The sequence below is a fragment of the Loxodonta africana genome, chromosome 3 (genome assembly GCF_030014295.1).
Source record: "Loxodonta africana isolate mLoxAfr1 chromosome 3, mLoxAfr1.hap2, whole genome shotgun sequence".
Classification (NCBI taxonomy): domain Eukaryota; kingdom Metazoa; phylum Chordata; class Mammalia; order Proboscidea; family Elephantidae; genus Loxodonta; species Loxodonta africana.
In genome coordinates, this window is record NC_087344.1 from 71,960,350 (window position 1) to 71,981,685 (window position 21,336).

The 21,336-nt window shown below is 42.4% G+C and overlaps 2 protein-coding genes across 8 annotated transcripts in view; one reads left to right on the forward strand and one right to left on the reverse strand.

Annotated features, from left to right (window-relative positions):
* The window catches only part of LOC135230541 (laforin-like), a 48,971-nt gene extending 44,476 nt beyond the window's left edge, over positions 1-4,495 (reverse strand). Inside the window, exons 1-2 of the mRNA XM_064279938.1 lie at positions 4,386-4,495; positions 3,620-4,287 (exon numbers count right to left, since the gene is read on the reverse strand). Of these exons, the coding sequence (XP_064136008.1) occupies positions 3,620-4,287; positions 4,386-4,495 (778 nt within the window). The remainder of the gene's footprint in view (positions 1-3,619; positions 4,288-4,385) is intronic.
* The window catches only part of LOC100676346 (protein argonaute-4), a 42,593-nt gene continuing 24,728 nt past the window's right edge, over positions 3,472-21,336 (forward strand). For 3 of the 7 annotated variants that reach the window (XM_064281702.1, XM_064281706.1, XM_003415495.4), the window contains exons 1-6: positions 4,441-4,512; positions 12,070-12,235; positions 18,301-18,421; positions 19,857-20,038; positions 20,221-20,357; positions 20,450-20,584. In XM_064281702.1, the coding sequence (XP_064137772.1) occupies positions 4,494-4,512; positions 12,070-12,235; positions 18,301-18,421; positions 19,857-20,038; positions 20,221-20,357; positions 20,450-20,584 (760 nt within the window). In that variant the 5' untranslated portion in view covers positions 4,441-4,493. Of the gene's footprint in view, positions 3,610-4,440; positions 4,513-12,069; positions 12,236-18,300; positions 18,422-19,494; positions 19,518-19,856; positions 20,039-20,220; positions 20,358-20,449; positions 20,585-21,336 lie in introns of those variants that run through there. The other 4 variants (XM_064281701.1, XM_064281703.1, XM_064281704.1 and 1 more) reach the window with 4 other exon arrangements.

The window sequence follows — 21,336 nt, forward strand, 5'->3', positions numbered from 1 at the left end:
CTAAAGAAGAGTGAAAGCCCCCAGCCTAGTTAATTGCAAAGAAGCTCCTCCTGGACTGCTAAGCTCCAGGCCTTGTGGAAAGCGGTGTGAGGAATGACTGGGGAGTCAAAGCCCCAATAGAGACTAGCCGTTCAGACAAGAGTTGGAGTGTCACAAGCAGCACGGGTGGCTGGAGCCCGGCCTTCTGGCACAGTGTCCAAATGGCTCTCCCCGGCACGGTCTGGCCTCAAGGGAGCATTGACACATTCGAGAAGTGCAGTTCCATTCATAAACCTTGACGAGCATATTCTCTGTGCCAGGCCCTGGCACCCAGATGGATGAGCCAAGCCCCTGCCCTCAGGTAGCTCAGGGACAGAATGTGTAAACATGTTCAGTCCCAGCTCTGCTTCCCTCTCTTGAACTGACCTGAGATCTTGAGTTCATTGTCTCTCAAGAGATAGCGAGGAGACATGCTGGGGAACAGGACACATCACATTGTAGCTTTTAGCTGGGGGAGAGGTGGGAAGCATGAAGAACTAGCACTTGCTGGGGACTTATTCTGTGCCAGACACAAAGGACCATGTACATATAGGATTCAACTTCCTCCTCATAACAGCATTCAGCAGTAAGTAAAAGGACTTGCCCAAGCTAATACATTGTGAAACTGGGATTTAAATCCAGGACCGTCTGACTCAAAAGTCTATACTCTGGAGAAGCTGGAGCTTTCTCCAGATTTTTTGATATAGGCCTCTCTACTGGACCATTTTTACTGGACCATTTCTAGCCTTCACCATTTACCATATGTTTATGCAAATAACACAAGCCTTCTGCGTTTGTTTGCTGGCCACACCCTCCCCCCACAAAGGTATATGGAAGAGGATTGGCATGGCTGCTTTTGTGAAGGTGCCTTGTGGGGGGGGTTGGGGGGGTGGAGTGGGGGGGTTGGGGGGGTGGAGTGGAGGGGAGGCGTGGCTGGCAAACAAACTTAGAAGGCACACGTTATTTATTTGCTTAAAAATACAGTACACATTCACTTGCTCACTTGCTGTAAAAATTGTGTGGTGGTGTCAGACCTTGTCTAATTTCACAGGGGGAGGAGAGAGAATCAACATCAGCCCAAAGCTGATTCCTATGATGTGGAAGTCAGACATACCTCCTCTCCAACCTTTTCACCAATTCTGACACTAGCCATCCCTCCCATAGCACTCTCTACTTCTCTGCTGGGTTCAATAATTCACTGCGATGGCCACACAGAACTCACAGACCATACTCACAGTTGTGGGTTTTATTAGCAAAGTAACAGGTTATAATTCAGGATCAAAAACAACTCAGGATACAGTTCTTCAATCAGAACGGCTTCTCGGCTGCACCTGCAGGTAGGCCTCTCTCTTGGCTCTCAGCCCCCACCCCCTTGGCCCTGCATCACCTTGGCCCTTCACCCCCTTGGCTCTTGGTCTGGCCTCATCCCTTCTCCGGTAAGTGTTACAGCTCTTTCTTTAGCTACTCCAATAAGTGCCCAGAGGCACCTCACTCAGCCAGCAAGCTTCCTCCCCAAAAGTGCTCACCTGTCTCACTCCGTGGGTTGGCATGCCCAATGTAGCCACCTTGCTTCATAGGCCAGGAAGCCCACCGCAGCCATCTTGGATTGGTCTCCTGGTTGTGCTGCCACCACTGTTTCTCTACCACTGTTTTCGACAGCTCATGTCATCTCCAGTGTTACAGCTCTCTGTCTCCTGGGTCTAGGAGGTTCTCAGCTCAGGGACAAAAGACATGCTCCACTCCCAGTTCTCCTTCTTCTTGATGGTAGTGAGGCCCCCCTTCTTTGCTTCTGAGATTGGCTCCCTTTAAGCCTAGTGAGATGGCAAAAATGACCAATTTCCTCATTAGGGTTCCACACATGTTATTTGCATGCTCCCACCCCCACAAGGGTTCCATGCACCTTATTTGCATTAGCAGGCTGTCTAATCCCCATGGTAGGGGACAAGCACCTTATTTGCACGGTCTCACTCAATCATTTTGTGGGAGTCACAAGACCACGGTTAGAAGGGCCATATTAAGGTAATTCACTATACCACACTTGCTCATTCCTTCATTCCATAAATATCCCGGAGTAGGCATTTGGTGCCAGACATGGTGTTAAGCAACAAAGACACAAGCATGAACACCTGAATAAAACATGCGCCCTGCCCTCAAGGATTTACAGTGTTGTGAGAGACACTGAACTGAGACATAAAACCAGGAACTGAGTTAATTACACTACCAAGGGAAGGCTGGTGGTAGTTCAGCAAGATGGCAAGAGCATAAAGGAGTGGTTTGAATGTGAGAATGAGGATTTAAGGTTTGGAATCTGCAATGGAGGCAAAAATATTGCCAATTCTCTTTCCACCTCCCCATTTCTCTCCTTGAAGTGTGTAAGGTTTGGGAGAATGAGCAACCACCAGAGAGATCTTCAGGGGAAGTGGTATGCTGGGGCATAACTTCTTGGCCACACAGGAAGTGGAAGGAGTGCTTGCTGAACAGGCAGGACTTAGGGGAGTTTGTTGACTACAGAACTTTGGTTTTGGAAGGGGCTCGAAAGGAAGAGTTTTCAGGAAATGGAAAGTGGGTGCCTGAATGGGAACAAGTTTTGGAATCAGAATGTAGATCTGAATGATCGAGAATGACAGGGGTGAGAGACTGAGGGACTGAGAGACTGAGGTCTGGACTGAAACTGTGGGGTAAAGACTTTTCATACTGAGGTTTCTGAGGCTAGGTGATAACACTATTTTCAGTCCAGGGAACAAGATACAGTCTCTTCTAAGGGTACCAAATAGAATGTGGGGAAAAGTCATTAGTATGCGGGAGGAGGGAAGTTAGCCTTCCCAGGCTAGAAGTCACCACCACTGTTTAAACTGTGGGAGAAACTCAGCCCAGAGGGAAGGGAGGTAGCCACTCAGTTTCACTCAAAACTTGACCTCTAGTTGCTTTTTCTTATCTTAGCTGTAACCAGTCAGTTTATTTAGAGGCTGCTTCCTCCCCACCAAACTTTCTGTCCCCTAGGGCTGTTTCCAGTTGATATCTGGTTTAACAGAAGGGAGCATGGTACTGTGGAAAGAACGTGGAATATGGTGTCAGTAAGTCTAGATTAAATTTAGAATTTAGGTCACTAGATTAAAAGCCCTGATAACACATTCAGCCAGGAATGGGATCAGCTAGGACTTGAATGCTAGCCTTTGAAGTCCTTTTTTTTTTTTTTTTTTAAATATTTCACTGCTGTGTCATATCACACGAAGCCTGACTTAATTTACCTGAGCTTCAGTTTGTTCATCTGTATAAAAGGTTTGTGAAGATTAAATGACACGTGAACCCGTAATACAATGCCTGGCCATGATGTGCCCTTAAAATGTTTCTATTATTACATACAAAAATGCCCTGGCTCTATGCCTAGCCATGGTAGGTGCTCGAATGCACACCTCACTGCACACATTGTTCCATTTTAACTGGTGAACTGAGGGCTCCCTGCTTCTGCTTCTTGGCCTGTAGTTCTGCGTTCTCCAGCTAGAACCCTGAGAGCCCCAAGGATGCTGAGCCTGCTGGGCTGACCATGCTGCCTTGGAAGGGTCGCTGTTCCTTTGGTTCCTGGCTGCTAAGGTGAGTCTACCTGAGAAAGCAAGACCTTGGTCTCTTCTGAGGTGACTGATGACTTGCTGGCCAGAGGTGCTTGTCATGAGACCATCCCTCGTGATACTTCCCAACTGCACCGGGAGGGAAGGGCCACTGATTGTGTAGTGCTGGACGAAGAAATAGGAGGGACAGTCAGAAGGATGCTGCGTCTGAGGCGACCCTAGGGTTCTGTGTCCCAGGAAGAGACAGAGAAGATAGAAGTGATCTGGGGTGGCAGGAGACGTGCCATAGACCAAAGTGAGAGTCCTGTGTCTGCGAAGCAGCCGCGACTGGATCCAGATCTTGTGCAGGACACTGCGGATTGGGACGCCCTGGGAGGATCTCATGTAGCCCCCCAGAGCCGTTTGCCCCTGGACAGCAGCCCTGCGCAGACTGGGCAGTGCGGGCGGGCGCGTGCCCTCCACGTCCTGCGGACACTGCCCCTCCGGGCGCGCGCCCGCCCCCGCCCCCCCGTCCCCCCCCCCCCGCCCCCAGCTGGGCTCGGGCCCCGCACCTGGGGCCGCGCACGCCACCTCCGCGAGCCAGGACCCTGGGTCGCGCGCGCCCCGCGCCCCCTCCCCGCCCGGCGGGCGCGCGCGCTGGCTCCCGCTCCCGTTCCCGCTGGCAGCGGCAGCGGCGGCGGCGGCGGGGATTGTTTTGTTGTCGCTGAGACCGGAAGAGCAGTGGGAGCCGGGTCCCTGTCCCCGGGCCGGGCGCCGCCGCCGCCCCCTGCTCAGCGCCCGCGTCTCCGCGGCGCCCCCCACAGCGCCAATATTCCGGAGATCAAGCGATACGCGGCGGCGGCGGCGGCGGCGGCGGTGCCCGGAGCGGGAGGCCCCGGGGACCGGGGCGAGGCGGCCCCCGCCGCCGCCATGGAGGCGCTGGGACCCGGTGAGGAACGCGCTTGGGCCGGGGACGGGGCTGGGGCCCGGGACCCGCTAGCCGGCGGCGGGCGGGCTGGCGGGACTATTGCTGTCCCGCCCACCGAGCCAGCCCGCGCGAACCCAGGTTCGGGCCGTCAGGCCTCAGGAAAGGGGATCCGCCTCCCATTGCACAAGGCCAGAGAAGCTGACCCCGGCCGGGGGAGGGGGGAGGGGCGGGGGCCGCGCCCCGGACTGGAGGGATGGTCTAGATCTCAATATCTAAGGGAGGGAGGCCTAGGAAGGTGACCTGCGTCCTCAGGTACAGGGAAGACCCTGATCCAGGGTGGTGGTCTGTGCTTCAGGGTCGCGGTGAGGCCAGTCTGAGCCTCAGAAGGGACAGTCTGTGCCACGTGCAGAGAGGAAGGCTGGGTTGGTCAGGGAAGGGCTCCCCACCTACTCCCAGGAGTGTTCTTGGTTTTGAACCGCACCCCTATTTTCCTTTGCACTGGTCGGTGATCCAGAGCCCTCAGATGAGGAAGGAGAACTTCCCTCAAACACCTCGCATGACTCCTAAAGGCCAAGGGGCAAAGTGCCCACCCATCTTGGAAGGCCCTGAAGTCTGATAGAACATGGTGCTATGCCTCTATCTGTCAGCCTCTGTGTCAGCCCCAGGGTGGCCTGAGCTAGTCCCTTAGTGACAGGGGAGTCCCCAGCCAGCCGGCCCCAGCACGGGTTTCAAGGTCCTGAGTTCTCTTCTCACTGGGTTATGGCCTGTTGTGAGGATCAAATGAAGGAGAGCTTTGTAAACTGTGAATTCACTGTGGAGATGGCTGGCCTCTGCTTGTCTCTTCCACTCTGCCCAAGTTCTCTGCCAAGGATGTTACAGATGCCCTGAGGATTGGAGCCTGGTGCTCCCACGTGGAACTCCAACGGGTTTCTAATGCTTTGGCTAAGGAGGGCAGGGTTTAGGGGGCTGTGGTGGAATTAACTTTAATATTCAAACTTTATCTACAAAGTGGACTTAGTTGTGGAACATTTCATCTTTTTAGTGCATAGAAAACTCGACTTACCATTTGAGTTTTGAAACTTTGCAGATTTGTTTACTTAGAACTTGTTTGAATAGCTGAATGACTAAGCCCCACCTTAATTTGCTGCTTAAAGTGTTTTTAAAGGCATTTATAATCAAATTTCATATACCTTTAAAAATAAATTAGTTTTGGCACATTAATATTATTTGATCAACCTCAGTGTGAGTATTATGCTAGGTTACTTCAGATATGTCTCTGGCTAAAGGCATGATTAGGTCTTTAGAAATGTTACAAGACTGACAGACTTCTTTCTGTTCAAATTCAAACTGGTAATTTAGTAGTTGTACGACCTTGGGCAAATTACTTAATTCCTTTGAACTTCCATTTCCTCATCTATAAAATAAGAGTAATAATGTTTATGTGCTGCAGGGTTGTTGTGAGAATGAATTGAGATAATATATGTGAAAAGTCTTATTGTAGAGATTACAGCATGGTAGATGCTCAGGAAATATTTCTTTCCTCCCACTTCTGTTGTTAGTTGCCATCGGTTCCAACTCATATCGACCCTAGGGACAACAGAATGAAACAATACCCAGTCCTGTGCCATCCTCACAATCATTGCTATGTTAAAGCCCATTGTTGCGGCCACTGTGTCAGTCCATCTTGTTGAGGGTCTTCCTCTTTTTCACTGACCTACTCTACCAGGCATGGTGTCCTCCAGGGACTGGTCCCTCCTGATAGCATGTCCAAAGTCTGTGAGACAAATTCTTCCCATCGTTGCTTCTAAGGAGCATTCTTCCAAAACAGATTTGTTTGTTCTTCTGGCAGTCCATGGTATATTCAATATTCTTCACCAACACCATAATTCAAATGCATCTTTGGTCTTCCTTATTCATTGTCCAGCTTTCACATGCATATGAGGCAATTGAAACTACCATGCCTTGGGTCAGGCACAGCTTAGTCCAAGTGACATCTTTGCTTTTAAACACTTTAAAGAGATCCTTTACAGCAGATTTGCCCAATGCAATACATTGTTTCATTTCTTGAGTGTTGCTTCCAATGGGTACTGATTGTAGATCCAAGTTAAATGAACATGGCCTCCTCTGTTAGTATCTGTAATTGAAGCAACAGTTGCATTTATGAACTGATACCAAAAGAGACTATGTAAACATGTGCAAAAACTTGTAGTGTCAGGAAGGGCCCATGGACACCGTTTTTTTTCTTGGGAGGGCCTGATTTTTAGTCTTTGCAGGTTTGAGGACTTATCCTGGGTTATTCAGATTGTGGAAAATTAACTCTCCTTAACCACATTTATAAGACACTAATGAATAAGCCAGAATGTCTCATAGAGCTTTCCTGTTGGCTGGAATATTTTCCAGTCTGCTGTCTAGCAGACTCCTTTTTTGGTGTTGCAGTACCTTGGAAACCCGATTAATAACAAGAAGATGCTTGCTGAGCATAGAATCAGAGCAAAGGGAGTTGAGAGTCTTGTGGGATATTTCATCTAGGCTGTTTTAGAACCTAGGAGAACATCCCTGCTTCTCTGTTAGAGCACACCTACCTAGTGCTTTGTGTCTCCCTCCCTTGAACAATCACCGAAGCATTCTTAGTCTTGTTCTGTCCCCCCACCTCACTCTCCAGTTCTGTTTCTGACAGTAACTCAGACATATAACTAATATGTCACCACTTATTTTGGTTATATTGAGGATAGCCTTAATTTTTGTAGTGCTTTATAGTTTAGAAAGCACTTTCATATCTATTAGCTCATTGGATCTTATGTTAGGTGGGCAAGGCAGGTATTGTCCCCACTTTACAGATGAGAAAACTGGAGTTCAGAGAGCTTAGGTGACTTCATCAAGGTCTCCAGGCTGAGTGGTGAAATGAGGACCACAGTCTGGGTCATCTGACTCCTAGTCTAATGCCTTCCTCTTCATTTAAAGCTGACCTCATCTATTCTCTGTTGAGTTATATTTGTTCCTATTTCAGATGATGTAATTTCTGCTTTGCCATTAAGTTTTGGGAATGCCCCCCTATGTACAGGCCAGGGACCTTTGAGCACTCATTAAAATATTTCTATGAATACAATCATAATAAAACCAAAACCAAACCAGTGCCATCGAGTCGATTCCAACTCATAGCGACCCTATAGGACAGAGTAGAACTGCCCCATAGAGTTTCCAAGGAGTGCCTGGCAGATTCAAACTGCCGACCTTTTGGTTAGCAGCCGTAGCACTTAACTGCTACGCCACCAGGGTTTCCACAATCATAATAGCTATCGTTTATTGAGTGTTTACTATTACCAGGCATTGTGCTGAGTCTTTTACATACATCATCCCATTGAATCCTCACAATAGCCTGTGAGATAGTTGCTATTATTATCCTCCCCATTTTATGGTTAAGGAAACTGAGGCACCATGAGGCTAAGAAACAGACCCAATATCTTGCAGCTAGGGAGCAGTCAAATCAGGATTCAAACCCAGGCAGTCTGGTTCCAGAGCCTTAGCCACTGTACTTTATTGCCTCATAAGTAGAGATTTTGCTAAACTCAAGGAAACCAGCTTTTGGAATGAAAAGTTTAGGGTATAGTTTTCTAACTAAATCTAAATTTTTTAAGAGAAATGTTCACTCACCTTCTAATTTTTCTCACTTGCCAAGAAAAAGAGACACATACAGTATTTATCTTTCTCCACTTTTTAATTCCTTACCTTATAATTCCTCTGCTCTTTTGGCATCAGGTATTTCAGAAAGGTATAGATACTATAAAATCAAAAAAACCAAACCTGTTGTCATCAAGTTGATTCCAACTCACACCGACCATATAGGAGTAAAACTGCCCCCTAGAGTTTCCAAGGAGCAGCTGGTGGATTTGAACTGCTGACCTTTTGGTTAGCAGCGAAGCTCTTAACCATTGTACCACCAGGACTGCAAGTTAGGAGACCTAATTCCTGTTGTCCTTTTTAAAGTTAAAGTCATATGACCTTGGGTAAGTCATTTCTTTGAAGTTTCTGTTTGCAAATTTCTATCATAATGGCAGATTTCTTCCAGCTTTTATGATACATTGAAATATGCAGAGTTGACTTATCTATATGACTTGACTGGGTTATTTTAGTATGCCTGTCACCTCTGACATTATTTACTACTAACCTCTTTCATGTTTATGGAGACCCTGGGTGGTGCAGGAAACCCAGGTGGCATAGTGGTTAAGAGCTGCAGCTGCTAACCAAAAGGTTAGCAGTTCAAATCTACCAGGTGCTCCTTGGAAACTGTATGGGGCAGTTCTACTCTGTCCTTTAGGATCATTATGAGTCAAAATCGACTCAATGAAAATGGCTTTGGTTTTTGTTTTTGTTTTGGTGGGTGGTGCAGATGTTTAAGTGCTTGACTATCAGCCAGAAGGTTGGTGGTTTAAACTCATCCAGAGACACCTCAGAAGACAGGCCTGTTGATCTGTTCTGAAAGGTCACAGCCTTGAAAACCCTATGGAGCAGTTCTGTTCTATACACATGGGATCGCCATGAGTCAAGATCAATTCAATGTCAACTAACAACAACAAGGTTTCTGTTTAGCTTTCATTTGGAACTGCCACAAGGATTATTGGTACTTCTCAGTTAAACATTTATTGAATTCATAAAATGTGCTGTTCATTGGATCAGGGAGACAGCATGAACCAGAGGTCCATTTCTTCCAGGGCTGAAACAGTCTAGTGGAGAAGACAGTAATTTAACAAGTGGCTTCTACATGCTTACATTAAGTACTCTGTTATCTAGAGAGTCTTGAGAACACAGAGGATAGATTTACCTGTCTGGGAGAATCAGGAAAGGCTTTCCAAGGCAGTCGTACCTGACCTGAGTTTCGAAGATAAGTAAAATCAGCCATTGAAAACTCTGTGGAGCACAGTTCTGCTCTGACACACATGAGGTTGCTGTGAGTCAGAATCGATTCAATGGCGACTGGTAATTTTTTTTTTTTTAAGAATTTAAAGGAAGGATTTAATATGTGAAAACATTTTCAATACTTCAAAAATTAAAGTAAAAATTAGTATAAGGTGATCTGTCACCAATAGACACAAATTTCATTAAAGGTCTACTCTGATGTTCTTAAGTGTTGGAACAGAGTAGCTTCTTGCTTTGGAGTTCTCTCTCCTAAGTGAATTGTCTCTGTTCTCAGTGAAATATCATTGCAGTAAGAGAACCTGCTGTAACCACAGCCCAGTTTACCTCCCCCCCCCAAAAAAACAAAAAAACAAACTCATTGCTGTCTAGTCAATTCCAACCCATAGCAACCCGATAGGACACAGCAGAACTGCCCCATAGGGCTTCCAGGGAGTGGCTGGTGGATTTGAACTGCCAGCCTTTTGGTTAGCAGCTCAACACTTATTCATAGCAGAAAAGATGTTTATTTTTTTAGGCCAGCATCCATGTGATATTATCATCAAATGGGAGTAAGGTTTTGTCTAGACAAGTATCTCCCAAACCGTGTTGCATAAGACCCTTTCTACTGAATATTAATACATGTTGGATAAAATTAAAAAACAAAAGTTCTGGGGAAAATAAGTTGAATAAATGATGAGTTAAACAGGTTAATTTAATACATGACTAGAGAATTTACTATGATAACATACATTGTAGAGTTTTAAGAAGGGAAACAAATATGCAAGGTTTCTTTAACTTATGGAATCTTTCTTTTGTGGTACATCTTGTGAACCATCTGAAATAATTTGAAAAGTGCTCTGTCTAGATAAAGGTTTCTTGATGTCAGCACTATTGATATTTTGGACTACATAATTCTTTCTTGTGATAGACTGTCATGCACATTGTAGGATATTTAGCTACATCCTTGGACTTTACCCACTGGGTGCTGGTAGCACCCTCCACATTCTGACAACCAGAAATGTTTCCAGACATTTGCCACACGTTTCTTGGGGAGTGGGGCGGGGGGAGGGGGACAGCTGGAAAATCGCCTCTGGTTGAGAGCCGCCGGTCTAGACTGTAAGTTCCTTGAAGTCAGGGACTCTGTTTTGAGTCCACAGTGCAGGTTAAACATGTCATAAATGAATAGATATCTGTTGAATGAATAGACCAAACCTTATGATAGGGAGAATCTTAGATTGCCCACACTCTGAAATGCAGATTGTAGACAAGAATGTCTAGCCAGCATTACTGGTATTATTTCACTATCAAAATTAGCAAGTAAATTGATAAATATTGCTTCTGTTTAATCTCTCCTATAAGTACAGCCAATGATAATGCAAACTAATTTAATGGATCATCTCCAGTCTGAACACTGTGATGACCCCCAGAGTTTAGAGATGGTTTTATTTTAAAATGCATATAATTTTGCAACAACGGTGTGCATCAGTGTTGTATCATTATTCAATCTGTACACTGAGCAAACAATCTGAAAAACTGGACTATATGAAGAAGAACATGGCATCAGAATTGGAGGAAGACTCATTAACAACCTGCGTTATGCAGATGACACAACCTTGCTTGCTGAAAGTGAAGAGGACTTAAAGCACTTACTGATGAAGATCAAAGACCACAGCCTTCAGTATGGATTGCACCTCAACATAAAGAAAACAAAAATCCTCACAACTGTACCAGTAAGCAACATCACGATAAACTGAGAGGAGATTGAGGTTGTCAAGGATTTCATTTTACTTGGATCCACAATCAACAGCCATGGAAGCAGCAGTCAAGAAAACAAATGATGCATTGCATTGGGCAAATCTGCTGCAAAAGACCTCTTTAAAGTGTTAAAAAAACAAAGATGTCACGTTGAAGATTAACGTATGCCTGACCCAAGCTATGGTGTTTTCAGTCCCCTCGTATGCATGCGAAAGCTGGACAATGAATAAGGAAGACCAAAGAAGAATTGATGCCTTCGAATTGTGGTGTTGGCAAAGAATACTGAATATATCATGGACTGCCAAAAGAACAAACAAATCTGTCTTGGAAGACGTACAACCCGAATGCTCCTTAGAAGCAAAGATAGCGAGACTACGTCTCACATACTTTGGACATGTTGTCAGGAGGGACCAGTCCCTGGAGGACATCATGCTTGGTAAAGTGGAGGGTCAGCGAAAAAGAGGAGTACCCTCAACAAGATGGACTGACATAGTGGCTGCAACAATGGGCTTAAACATAGCAACGAGTGTGAGAATGGCACAGGACTGGACAGTGTTTCGTTCTGTGGTACAAAAAGTCGCTATGAGTTGGAACCAACTAGACAGCACCTAACAACAACAACAAAATTTTGCAAGCCACGCTATAGAGATACTAATGCTCATGAAAGGTTTTATATGGTAGTCTGCATCTGAGAGGAATTAATCAAACTATCTAATTCTGACATCTTCAAATTAAAAAAAATAGCAACATGGAAAAATATTTAGAAACTTAAATTTAAGTCGAGACACCCCAAACTCTTTATATCAGCATATGTTTGGTGAACAATAAGAGCTCAATAATTGTAGCTATCATCATCATCGAACATCATTATTAAGGGATATTATCCTCCATGACCAAATAAACAGCATATCAAATGTCTTTCAATCTTAGGACCTCCAACCAACCTGTTTCAGCCACCACGTCGTCCTGGCCTTGGGACTGTTGGAAAACCAATTCGACTGTTAGCCAATCATTTTCAGGTTCAGATTCCTAAAATAGATGTGTATCACTATGATGTGGATATTAAACCAGAAAAACGGCCTCGTAGAGTCAACAGGTAAGGATTAGAAAAAGTAGAATTCTATACACTTAAATGCTTATAATTTATTAGGTGACTCCCATATCGTTCCCTCAATTCTTTCAACACATGGCCTTTGTTTTTCTCTAAGATGGTAAGCTTCTTGATGGCAGGTTTGCTGCCTCATACTTGGTTATCCTCCACAGATCCTAGCAGAGTGCTGGATATATCGCTGGTCAATCAGTAAATAGTTACTGAATGAGGAAGAAAGATCACTCTTTTATTCACCAAGGGTAACAGAAATTTATAAAATGAGTGAAGACATTAGTGTTCATGGGAGAGAAAACTACCTGGAAATTCAAATTTTATTATTAAGTGTTGTAACTGGGCATGAAAAAATGTAAGTGTAAAGACAGAAGAATCATCTTGGAGCATTGTAAAAAGTAAGCTCAGAGAGAAGCTCTATTTCTAGGATTATCCAAGAGGAGTCTTGATGAGAGATAGAAATATTGTGTTCTGTATGGGAGGACTATACAGGTGTGAACATATAGACCTGTAGCAAATATTCTTACAGTGTGCCGAGAATACCCACTTTCCTTTTCCCTGATTCTGTGCAGTGTTATTTAAGCAGTCTTTGATGTTAAGGTTCTTGCTTTTTTAAGTATGCTCTTTCTGTTGTGTGAAATATTTTGTGCTGTTTGATTTTTTTCTCATTACAAATCAATAATTTGACTTTCTGGTACAGTTCAGTCTCATGTGAGGTCATAATAGTTTGGCTGTTACATGACTTCGAGATCAGTCATAGTAAATGGCTAACACTGAGTCGTTCAGCAAATATTTTACTGAGTGCTTACTACGTGCCAAGTATTGTTCTAGGCTGTGGGAATGAAACAAAACCGACAAAAGTGCCTACCTTTAAGGAGTTTATATCTAGTAGGAGAAGACCACAAATAAATAATTAAAAAAAACATGTTATTTGTTAGAGTTGATAAGTGCTATGGAGAAAAAGCAGGGATGGAATATAAGGAATAGGGGTAGGGCAGACCACTGATATATCTGTATTTACATTCATATAAAATTTGTTTTAATATAGTTACGGAAGGTCTCACTGAAAAGTGACATTTGAGAAGAAATATGGAGATAAGCGGGATATAGGTGAAGAATATTTCAGGCAGAGGCAACAGCTTGCTTGGTGTATTTAAGGATTAGTAAATAGGTCTGGATTGCTGGAGTGAGAGGCGAGGGTAGAGAGTGATAGGTAGGTTAGAGAAACTTCACAGGGCCCTAACCATGCAGAATCTTGTAGGCAGTGCCACATATAATTGACTTAGATTTTTAATGGATTGCCCTGAGTGTGATTAGAGAAAATAATACTCCAAGACTGAGCTTTGAGGCACTCTAATATTTAGAGATTGGGAGATGGAGAAGTATCAGCAGCAAAACTGGAATCGAGGGGCCATCGTTATTGTTGTCGCTAGGTGCCATCCAGTTGGTTCCAACTCATAGCAACCCTACGTACAACAGAACGACACACTGCCCAATCCTGCACCAACCCCATGATTGTTGCTATGCTTGAGTCCATTGTTGCAGCCACTGTGTCACTCCATCTTGTTGAGGGTCTTCCTCTTTTTTGCTGACCCTCTTCTTTACCAAGCATGATGTCCTCCAGGGATTGGTCCCTCTTGATAACATGTCCAAAGTATGTGAGACAAAGTCTCATCATCCTCACTCGTAAGGAGCATTCTGGCTGTACTTCTTCAAGATAGGTTTGTTTGTTCTTTTCACGCCCAATGGTATATTCAGTATTCTTCCCCAACACTACAATTCAAAGGCATCGATTCTTCTTTGGTCTTCCTTATTCGTTGTCCAGCTGTCGCATGCCTATGAGGTGATTGAAAACACCTTGGCTTGGGTCAGGCACACCTTAGTCCTCAAAGTGACATCTTTGCTTTTTAACACTTTAAAGAGGTCTTTTGCAGCAGATTTGCCCAATGCAGTGCATCCTTTGATTTCTTGACTGCTGCTTCCATGGGTGTTGATTTTGGATCCAAGTAAAGTGAAATCCTTGAGAACTTCATTCTTTTCTCCATTTATCATGATGTTGCCTATTGGTCCAGCTGTAAGGATTTTTGTTTTATGTTGAGGTATAATCCACAGCGAAGGCTGTGGTCTTTGATTTCCATCGGTAAGTGCTGTAAATCTGCTTAATTTTCAGCAAGAAAGGTTGTATCATCTGCATATTACCTAATGCCGTGTTCTTCATATAGTCCAGCTTCTCAGATTATTTGCACAGGATACAGATTGAATAAGTATGGTGAAAGGATACAACCCTGATGCACACCTTTCCTGATTTTAAACCACGCAGTATCCCCTTATTCTGTTGGAACGACTGCCTTTTGATCTACGTACAGGTTCCTCATGAGCTCAATTAAGTGTTCTGGAATTCCCATTCTTTGCAATGTTATCCATAATTTGTTATGATCCACACAGTCGAATGCCTTTGCATACTCAATAAAATGCAGGTAAATATCTTTCCGGTGTTCTCTGCTTTCAGCCAGGGTTCATCTGACATCAGCAAATATATCCCCCTTTCCACATCCTCTTGTAAATCTGGCTTGAATTTCTGGCAGTTCTGTCAATGTACTGCTGCAGGCACTTTTGAATGATCTTCAGCAAAATTTTACTTGTGTGTGATATTAATGATATTGCCTGATAATTTCCGCATTCTGTTGGATCACCTTTCTTTGGAATGCGCATAAATATGATCTCTTCCAGTCAGTTGGCCAGGTAGCTGTCTTCCAAATTTCTTGGCATAGATGAGTGAGCACTTCCAGCGCTGCATCCATTTGTTGAAACATCTCAGTTGGTATTCTGTCAATTCCTGGAGCCTTGTTTTTTGCCAATGTCTTCAGTGCAGCTTGGACTTATTTCTTCAGTACCATCAGTTCCTGTCATATGCTGCCTCCTGAAATGTTTGAACATTGACCAATTCTTTTTGGTACAGTGACTATATTCCTTCCATCTTCTTTTGATGCTTCCTGTGTCATTTAATATTTTCCGTGTAGAATCCTTCAGTATTGGAGCTTGAGGCTTGAATTTTTTTCTCAGTTCTTTCAGCTTGAGAAATGCCAAGTGTGGTCTTCCATTTTGGTTTTCTATCTCCAGGTCTTTGCATGTGTCATTGTAATACTTTGTCTTCTCGAGCTGCCTTTTGAAATCTTCTATTCAGATCTTTGACTTCATCATTTCTCCCTTCTGCTTTAGCTACTGTACATTCAAGAGCAACTTTCAGAGTCTGACATCCATTTTGGCCTTCTCTTTCTTTCCTTCTGTCTTTTCAATGACCTCTTGCTTTCTTCATGTATGATGTCCTTTATGTCGTTCCACAATTCATCTGGTCTTTGGTCATTAGTGTTCAGTGTATCAAATCTCTTCTTGAGATGGTCTCTCTAAATTCAGGTGGAATATACTCAAGGTCATACTTTGGCTATGGACTTGTTCTAATTTTCTTCTTCAGCTTGAATTTAAATATGAGCAGTTGATGGTCTGTTCCACAGTCAGCCCCTGGACTTTTTCTGACTGATGACATTGAGCTTTTCCATCGTCTCTTTCCATAGATGTAGTCAGTTTGGTTCCGGTGAGGTCCACATGTATAGTCGCCATTTATGTTGTTGAAAAAAGATATTTGCAATGAATAATTCGTTGGTCTTGCAAAATTCCACCACGAGATCTCAGGCATTGTTTCTATCACCAAGGCCATATTTTCCAACTACTGGGTCCTTCTTTGTTTCCAGCTTTTGCTTTCCAATCACTGGTAATTATAAATGCATCTTGATTGCACGTTTGATCAATTTCAGACTCCAGAAGTTGGTAAAAATCTTTAATTTCTTCATCTTTGGCCTTAGTGCTTGGTGGGTAAATTTGAATAATAGTCGTATTAACTGGTCTTCCTTGTGGGCATATGGATATTATCCTATCACTGACAGTGTTGTACTTCAGGATAGATCTTCAAGTACAACCATTGGCATAGGAGAAAACCAGTAGAGTGTTGTCCTGGAGGCAAGGGAAGAAGATGTTTTACATTGGAAGAATTTGTCATCTAATGATCAAGCAGCATTGAATTGAGCAATGTGGAGCTCATTGAAGACCTTGATAAACGTGGTGGAGGAAAAGCCTGACTTGAGAAGGTTTAAGAAAGAAAGGAGAAGAATAACTAGAGATAACTCTTCCAAGCGATTTCGAAGAAGAGCAGAGCAAAGGGACATTCAGACAAGGAGGAACTGGGGTCAAGAAAGTTAACTGTTTTTTTAGGATTGGAGAAATTATAGCATCTTTATATGCTGAGAGAATAATCCAATAGGGAGGAAAATTTTGATGATTCAAGACAGAGGAAAACTGCTGAGGTGATATCTATTAGCTGACCAGAGTAGGTAGGCTAATCATGTGACAAGCACTCTTCTAAATACTTTGTGTATTTATTCACTTAATATAACAACTTTCTGAGGTAGATATTATTATTATTATCATCACTTTACAAATGTAGAAACAGACATGTGGAAGATTTAGAAACTTGTCCAAGTTCATGCAGCTCTGTCACTTGATAATTGTGCTAGCATGGGCAGGCCCTTGCCGGTTCTGAATTTTTATTTCTTCTCTTTAATATGAAGGCAATAATAGGTGCTCTGCTTGTCTGATAAGGTTATTGTGAAGATTAAATGAGAATAGAGGTGAAAATATCTTGGTCATTGTGAAACTCTTTATAGTTATAATTTAAGAATATAAAACGAGAGACTACCCTTTTCCAGTATGGGAATGCACAGTTCTTAAGTTAGCTTTATTATGGGAAATATAGAATACTATATTTTTCCGTCAGTTTTTTTCAGTTGCGTGTGACTTTACCGTATGACTCTACCACAAATTTCATTCATAATAATATTAACACATTAGCTAGTTGTGATGTGTTTTGGCTTTTAAGATACTGTTCCCACACATGGAGCTCATACATGTTGGTAAGGCTGCATATGTATTAAAAAAACCAACCAGTTACTGTGAAGTCGCTTCCGACTCATGGCAACTCCATGTGTGTCAGAGTAGAGCTGTGCTCCATAAAGTTTCCAATGGCTTTTATCTTTCAGAAGTAGATCACCAGGCCTTTCTTACCAGGCTTTTCTGGATGGACTTTAACCTCCAGTCTTCCAATTAGCAGCCAAGCACGTTAGCTGTTTGCACCACCCAGGAGCTCCTGCTCCTATATAGCACCTGATTTTTTATTGACTCTAGTATTCCAAAATTTCACAGATCCAGGTCTGTCCATACCTGGTCATATCATAACTGTGTATGCTCCAGTTTTCCTTGCAGCTGCATGTATTTCATGGCCTGGGTACAGTATGATCTTTCATACATGCAAGAACACCTAAGTAAAGCTACCTATGCTTGACTGAGAGAATTTTAAAAATGAATTTTAAAAAGAAATAAACTACATCAGTAATTATTTTGCCATGACAGTGTTTTACAACATTCCCGTTTCTACATTGCTTCAGAACACCATGGACTTAAAAAATAATGATAATAGTAACAGTACGCAGAATAATAAATTACCAGCATTAGGCAAAGCGGTTGACTTGTTCCTTTGGATGTGATGTATCGTAGATACATCGATCCTCAGATTTCTAAATTCTGTCCACTCTCTTTTCTAAAACCAGTGTACTTAAATAAGGATGTTGATTTGATAACAAGCTTATCATTATTTGGTGGTGAATATCCTTGCCAAACTTAGGTGCCCAAGATAGGTTATTCTTATAAAGCTACATGTATTATAGGAGAGGGTTTTGGAAAGTGGGAGTTTGAGAGGATACCATCCACTTTATACTCTCTTTCCTTTTTTTTAACCTCCTTCTGTTATCATCTCATAGTTGCTTTTGATAACATGTTGCTACCTTTCTTTAGTTAGCTACTTTTTAAATTACTTGACTCAATTATAACTTTAACTCTTACTCTTTCTGAGTAGATTTGCCCTGAATTTAGGTGATTATAGGTATGGTGATACTTGCCTTACTGTTCACCATTTCACAAAGCTAACTGCCAGTGTCTCCATTACTGTTAAGGGAGGTAGTAGATACAATGGTGCGGCATTTCAAGATGCAAATATTTGGTGATCGGCAGCCTGGCTATGATGGCAAAAGAAACATGTACACAGCACATCCACTGCCAATTGGACGGGATAGGGTGAGTGTTAACAGCAAGAAATATTTTTTAGACTTCAATCATGTAGTGGTAATTACATATGATAAAAATGTTTTCCTTCTAATAAGAATTTAATTTTTAGAATTTTCTCATGGTAAGGATAGATATGCGTTTTTCTGTCCATATTCTCTGTCCCTTAGTTAATCAAAAATTGACGATGAGACTAACGTTAGAATTTAGGTTGATTATGCCGTCATTACCTATAGCCAGAGTTCCTCACATTGTTAAAGTGCTACCTGAATCTCAACAGTGGAGTTTTTATAAATTATGGAAATTATACAATACTCAGGAAGATAGGTTTGGTTTAGATTCACAATACCATAATAACTTTGTTGTTGTTTGCATTTTTTTATTGCGGTAAATGCACATAATATAAAATTTACCTTTTTAACCATTTTTAAGGGTATGATTCAATGGCATTAAATACGTTCACGTTGTTGTGTAATATCATCACAGTTTATTTCCAGAATGTTTTCATCATCCCAAACAGAAAATTTGTGCCCATTAAAGAAAAACTCTCCATTTACCTCTTCCTCCAGTCACTGGTAACATTTATTCTACTTTCTGTTTCTATGAATTTGCCTGCTCTGGATACCTCATATAAATAAAGTCAAACAGCATTTGTCCTGTTGTGTCTGGCTTAATTAGCGTAGTATTTTCAAGGTTCATCCATGTTGTAGCATTATCAGTACTTCATTCCTTTTATGGCTGAATAATATTCCATTGTATATGTATAGGACATTTTGTTTATCCATTCATTAGTTGATGGACACTTCGGTTGTTCTGGCTACTGTGAGTATTTGGTGCACAAATATCTATTTGAGTTCCTGTTTTAAATTCTTTTGGTTGTATACCTAGGAGTGGAATTGCTGAGTCATATGGTAATTCTGTGTTTAACTTTTTGAGCACAATAACTTTAAAAATATTTACTTTTGAAATTAGAAAGGTAATACATGAATATATGCTCATTTAAACTTATTCAGACAATTCAGAAATTTTGTGGTTTCCTGCTTCCCCTACCTTCCTATACCCCTCAATTCCATTTTTCTTTTCAGCAGAAACTACTGATAACAGTTTGGTATGTATCCTTTCATATATTTTTATGTGTACTGGATTGGCTATGTATATTCTGTCTTGCTCTCTCTCTTTTTGCATATTCTATGATTAGTTTTTTCATTTAACAATGTGTCTGGTAGATCCTTCCATCTCTGTTCATTTAGATCTACCTTATTTTTTAACTGTTGCATAAGATTCCATATTAAATTAGTCCCCTATTGATGGATACTTTCCAATGTTTTACAATTGCAGAAAATGTTAACAATAAACATTCTTATGCATATAGCATATTGAATATTCCTGGGATCTTTCCCACAGCCTTTGTAAAAATGTGTGTATATATGTATTTTTTTTCCTTTAGGTTGATATGGAGGTGACCCTTCCAGGTGAGGGTAAAGATCAAACCTTTAAAGTGTCTGTCCAGTGGGTGTCAGTTGTGAGTCTTCAGTTGCTTCTAGAAGCTTTGGCCGGACACTTGAATGAAGTCCCAGATGACTCAGTACAAGCACTTGATGTTATCACAAGACACCTTCCCTCTATGAGGTTAGTACTGTGGTTTGAATTCTTTCCCACAAATATCAGGCTTTTTGGGAGACTGCCTGGAGCCACTGAAAAGTTTCTGCATAAGTCGTATTTCAAGCTTGGTTTCAGTTCATGAAATTGAGAATGACGTGAAAGACCTTTCAAATTTTTACTGTAAAACATGCAAACTCTTATTTCTTCAGGTACACTCCAGTGGGCCGTTCCTTTTTCTCACCTCCTGAAGGTTACTACCACCCTCTGGGAGGGGGCAGGGAGGTTTGGTTTGGCTTTCATCAGTCTGTGAGACCTGCTATGTGGAATATGATGCTCAATATTGATGGTAAGATGGAGCTCTCTACAAGGTACTCTTTTGACTGTTTTTTGGTCCTTTTCCTTTCCCTGGAGCTAAGTACCCTTCCTCTCTGTTGTTAGTATCTGCAACTGCTTTCTACCGGGCTCAGCCTATCATTGAGTTCATGTGTGAGGTTTTAGACATTCAGAACATCAATGAACAGACCAAACCACTAACAGACTCCCAGCGTGTCAAGTTTACCAAAGAAATCAGAGGTAGGTGTTTGCATTAATGCAGTCCTGAAGGGGCAGCTCAGCATTGTTCCAGGAGCATGGGCTTTGGAGTTAGACAGACCTGGGCTTCCATCCAGCTTAGCCAGTGGGGCCATGGGCAAATTACTTAACCACTGTGAACCTTAGTTTATTCATCAATAAGATAAACATAAGAATATATATCTTATAGGGTTGTTGGGAGAATTAAATGCAATTAGGTCTATAAAGCTTCTAGCATAGTACCTGGCGTGTATATGGCACTCAGTAAATGTTACCCTTACCTCTTAAAAACTTCCGTCTTAATAAAACAAGACAAGTTCATTTAGTCTCCTTTTGGAATTTCTTCTCTTGTTTACTTGTTATTAGCTATCTTCTCTCACTAGAATATAAGTTTCATGAGGGCTGTCTCCAGACCCCAGAATAAGTGCCAGAACATGCCAAATCAAAAACCAAACCCACTGCCATCAAGTCAATTCTGACTCATAGTAACCCTATAGCACAGAGTAGAACTGCCCCATGGGGTTTCCAAGGCTGTAATCTTTATAGACGCAGACTGTCACATCTTTCTCTTGCAGAGCGGCTGGTGGGTTTGAACTGCCGACCTTTCGGTTAGCAACCAAGCGGTTAACTACTGCACCACTAGGTTTCTTGCCAGAACATATGTGTGTGTGTGTATATATGTATATAAATATATAGCCAGATCATAGTGGATGCTTAATAAATGTATATTGAATGAATTAAGAAATTAAAGTAAA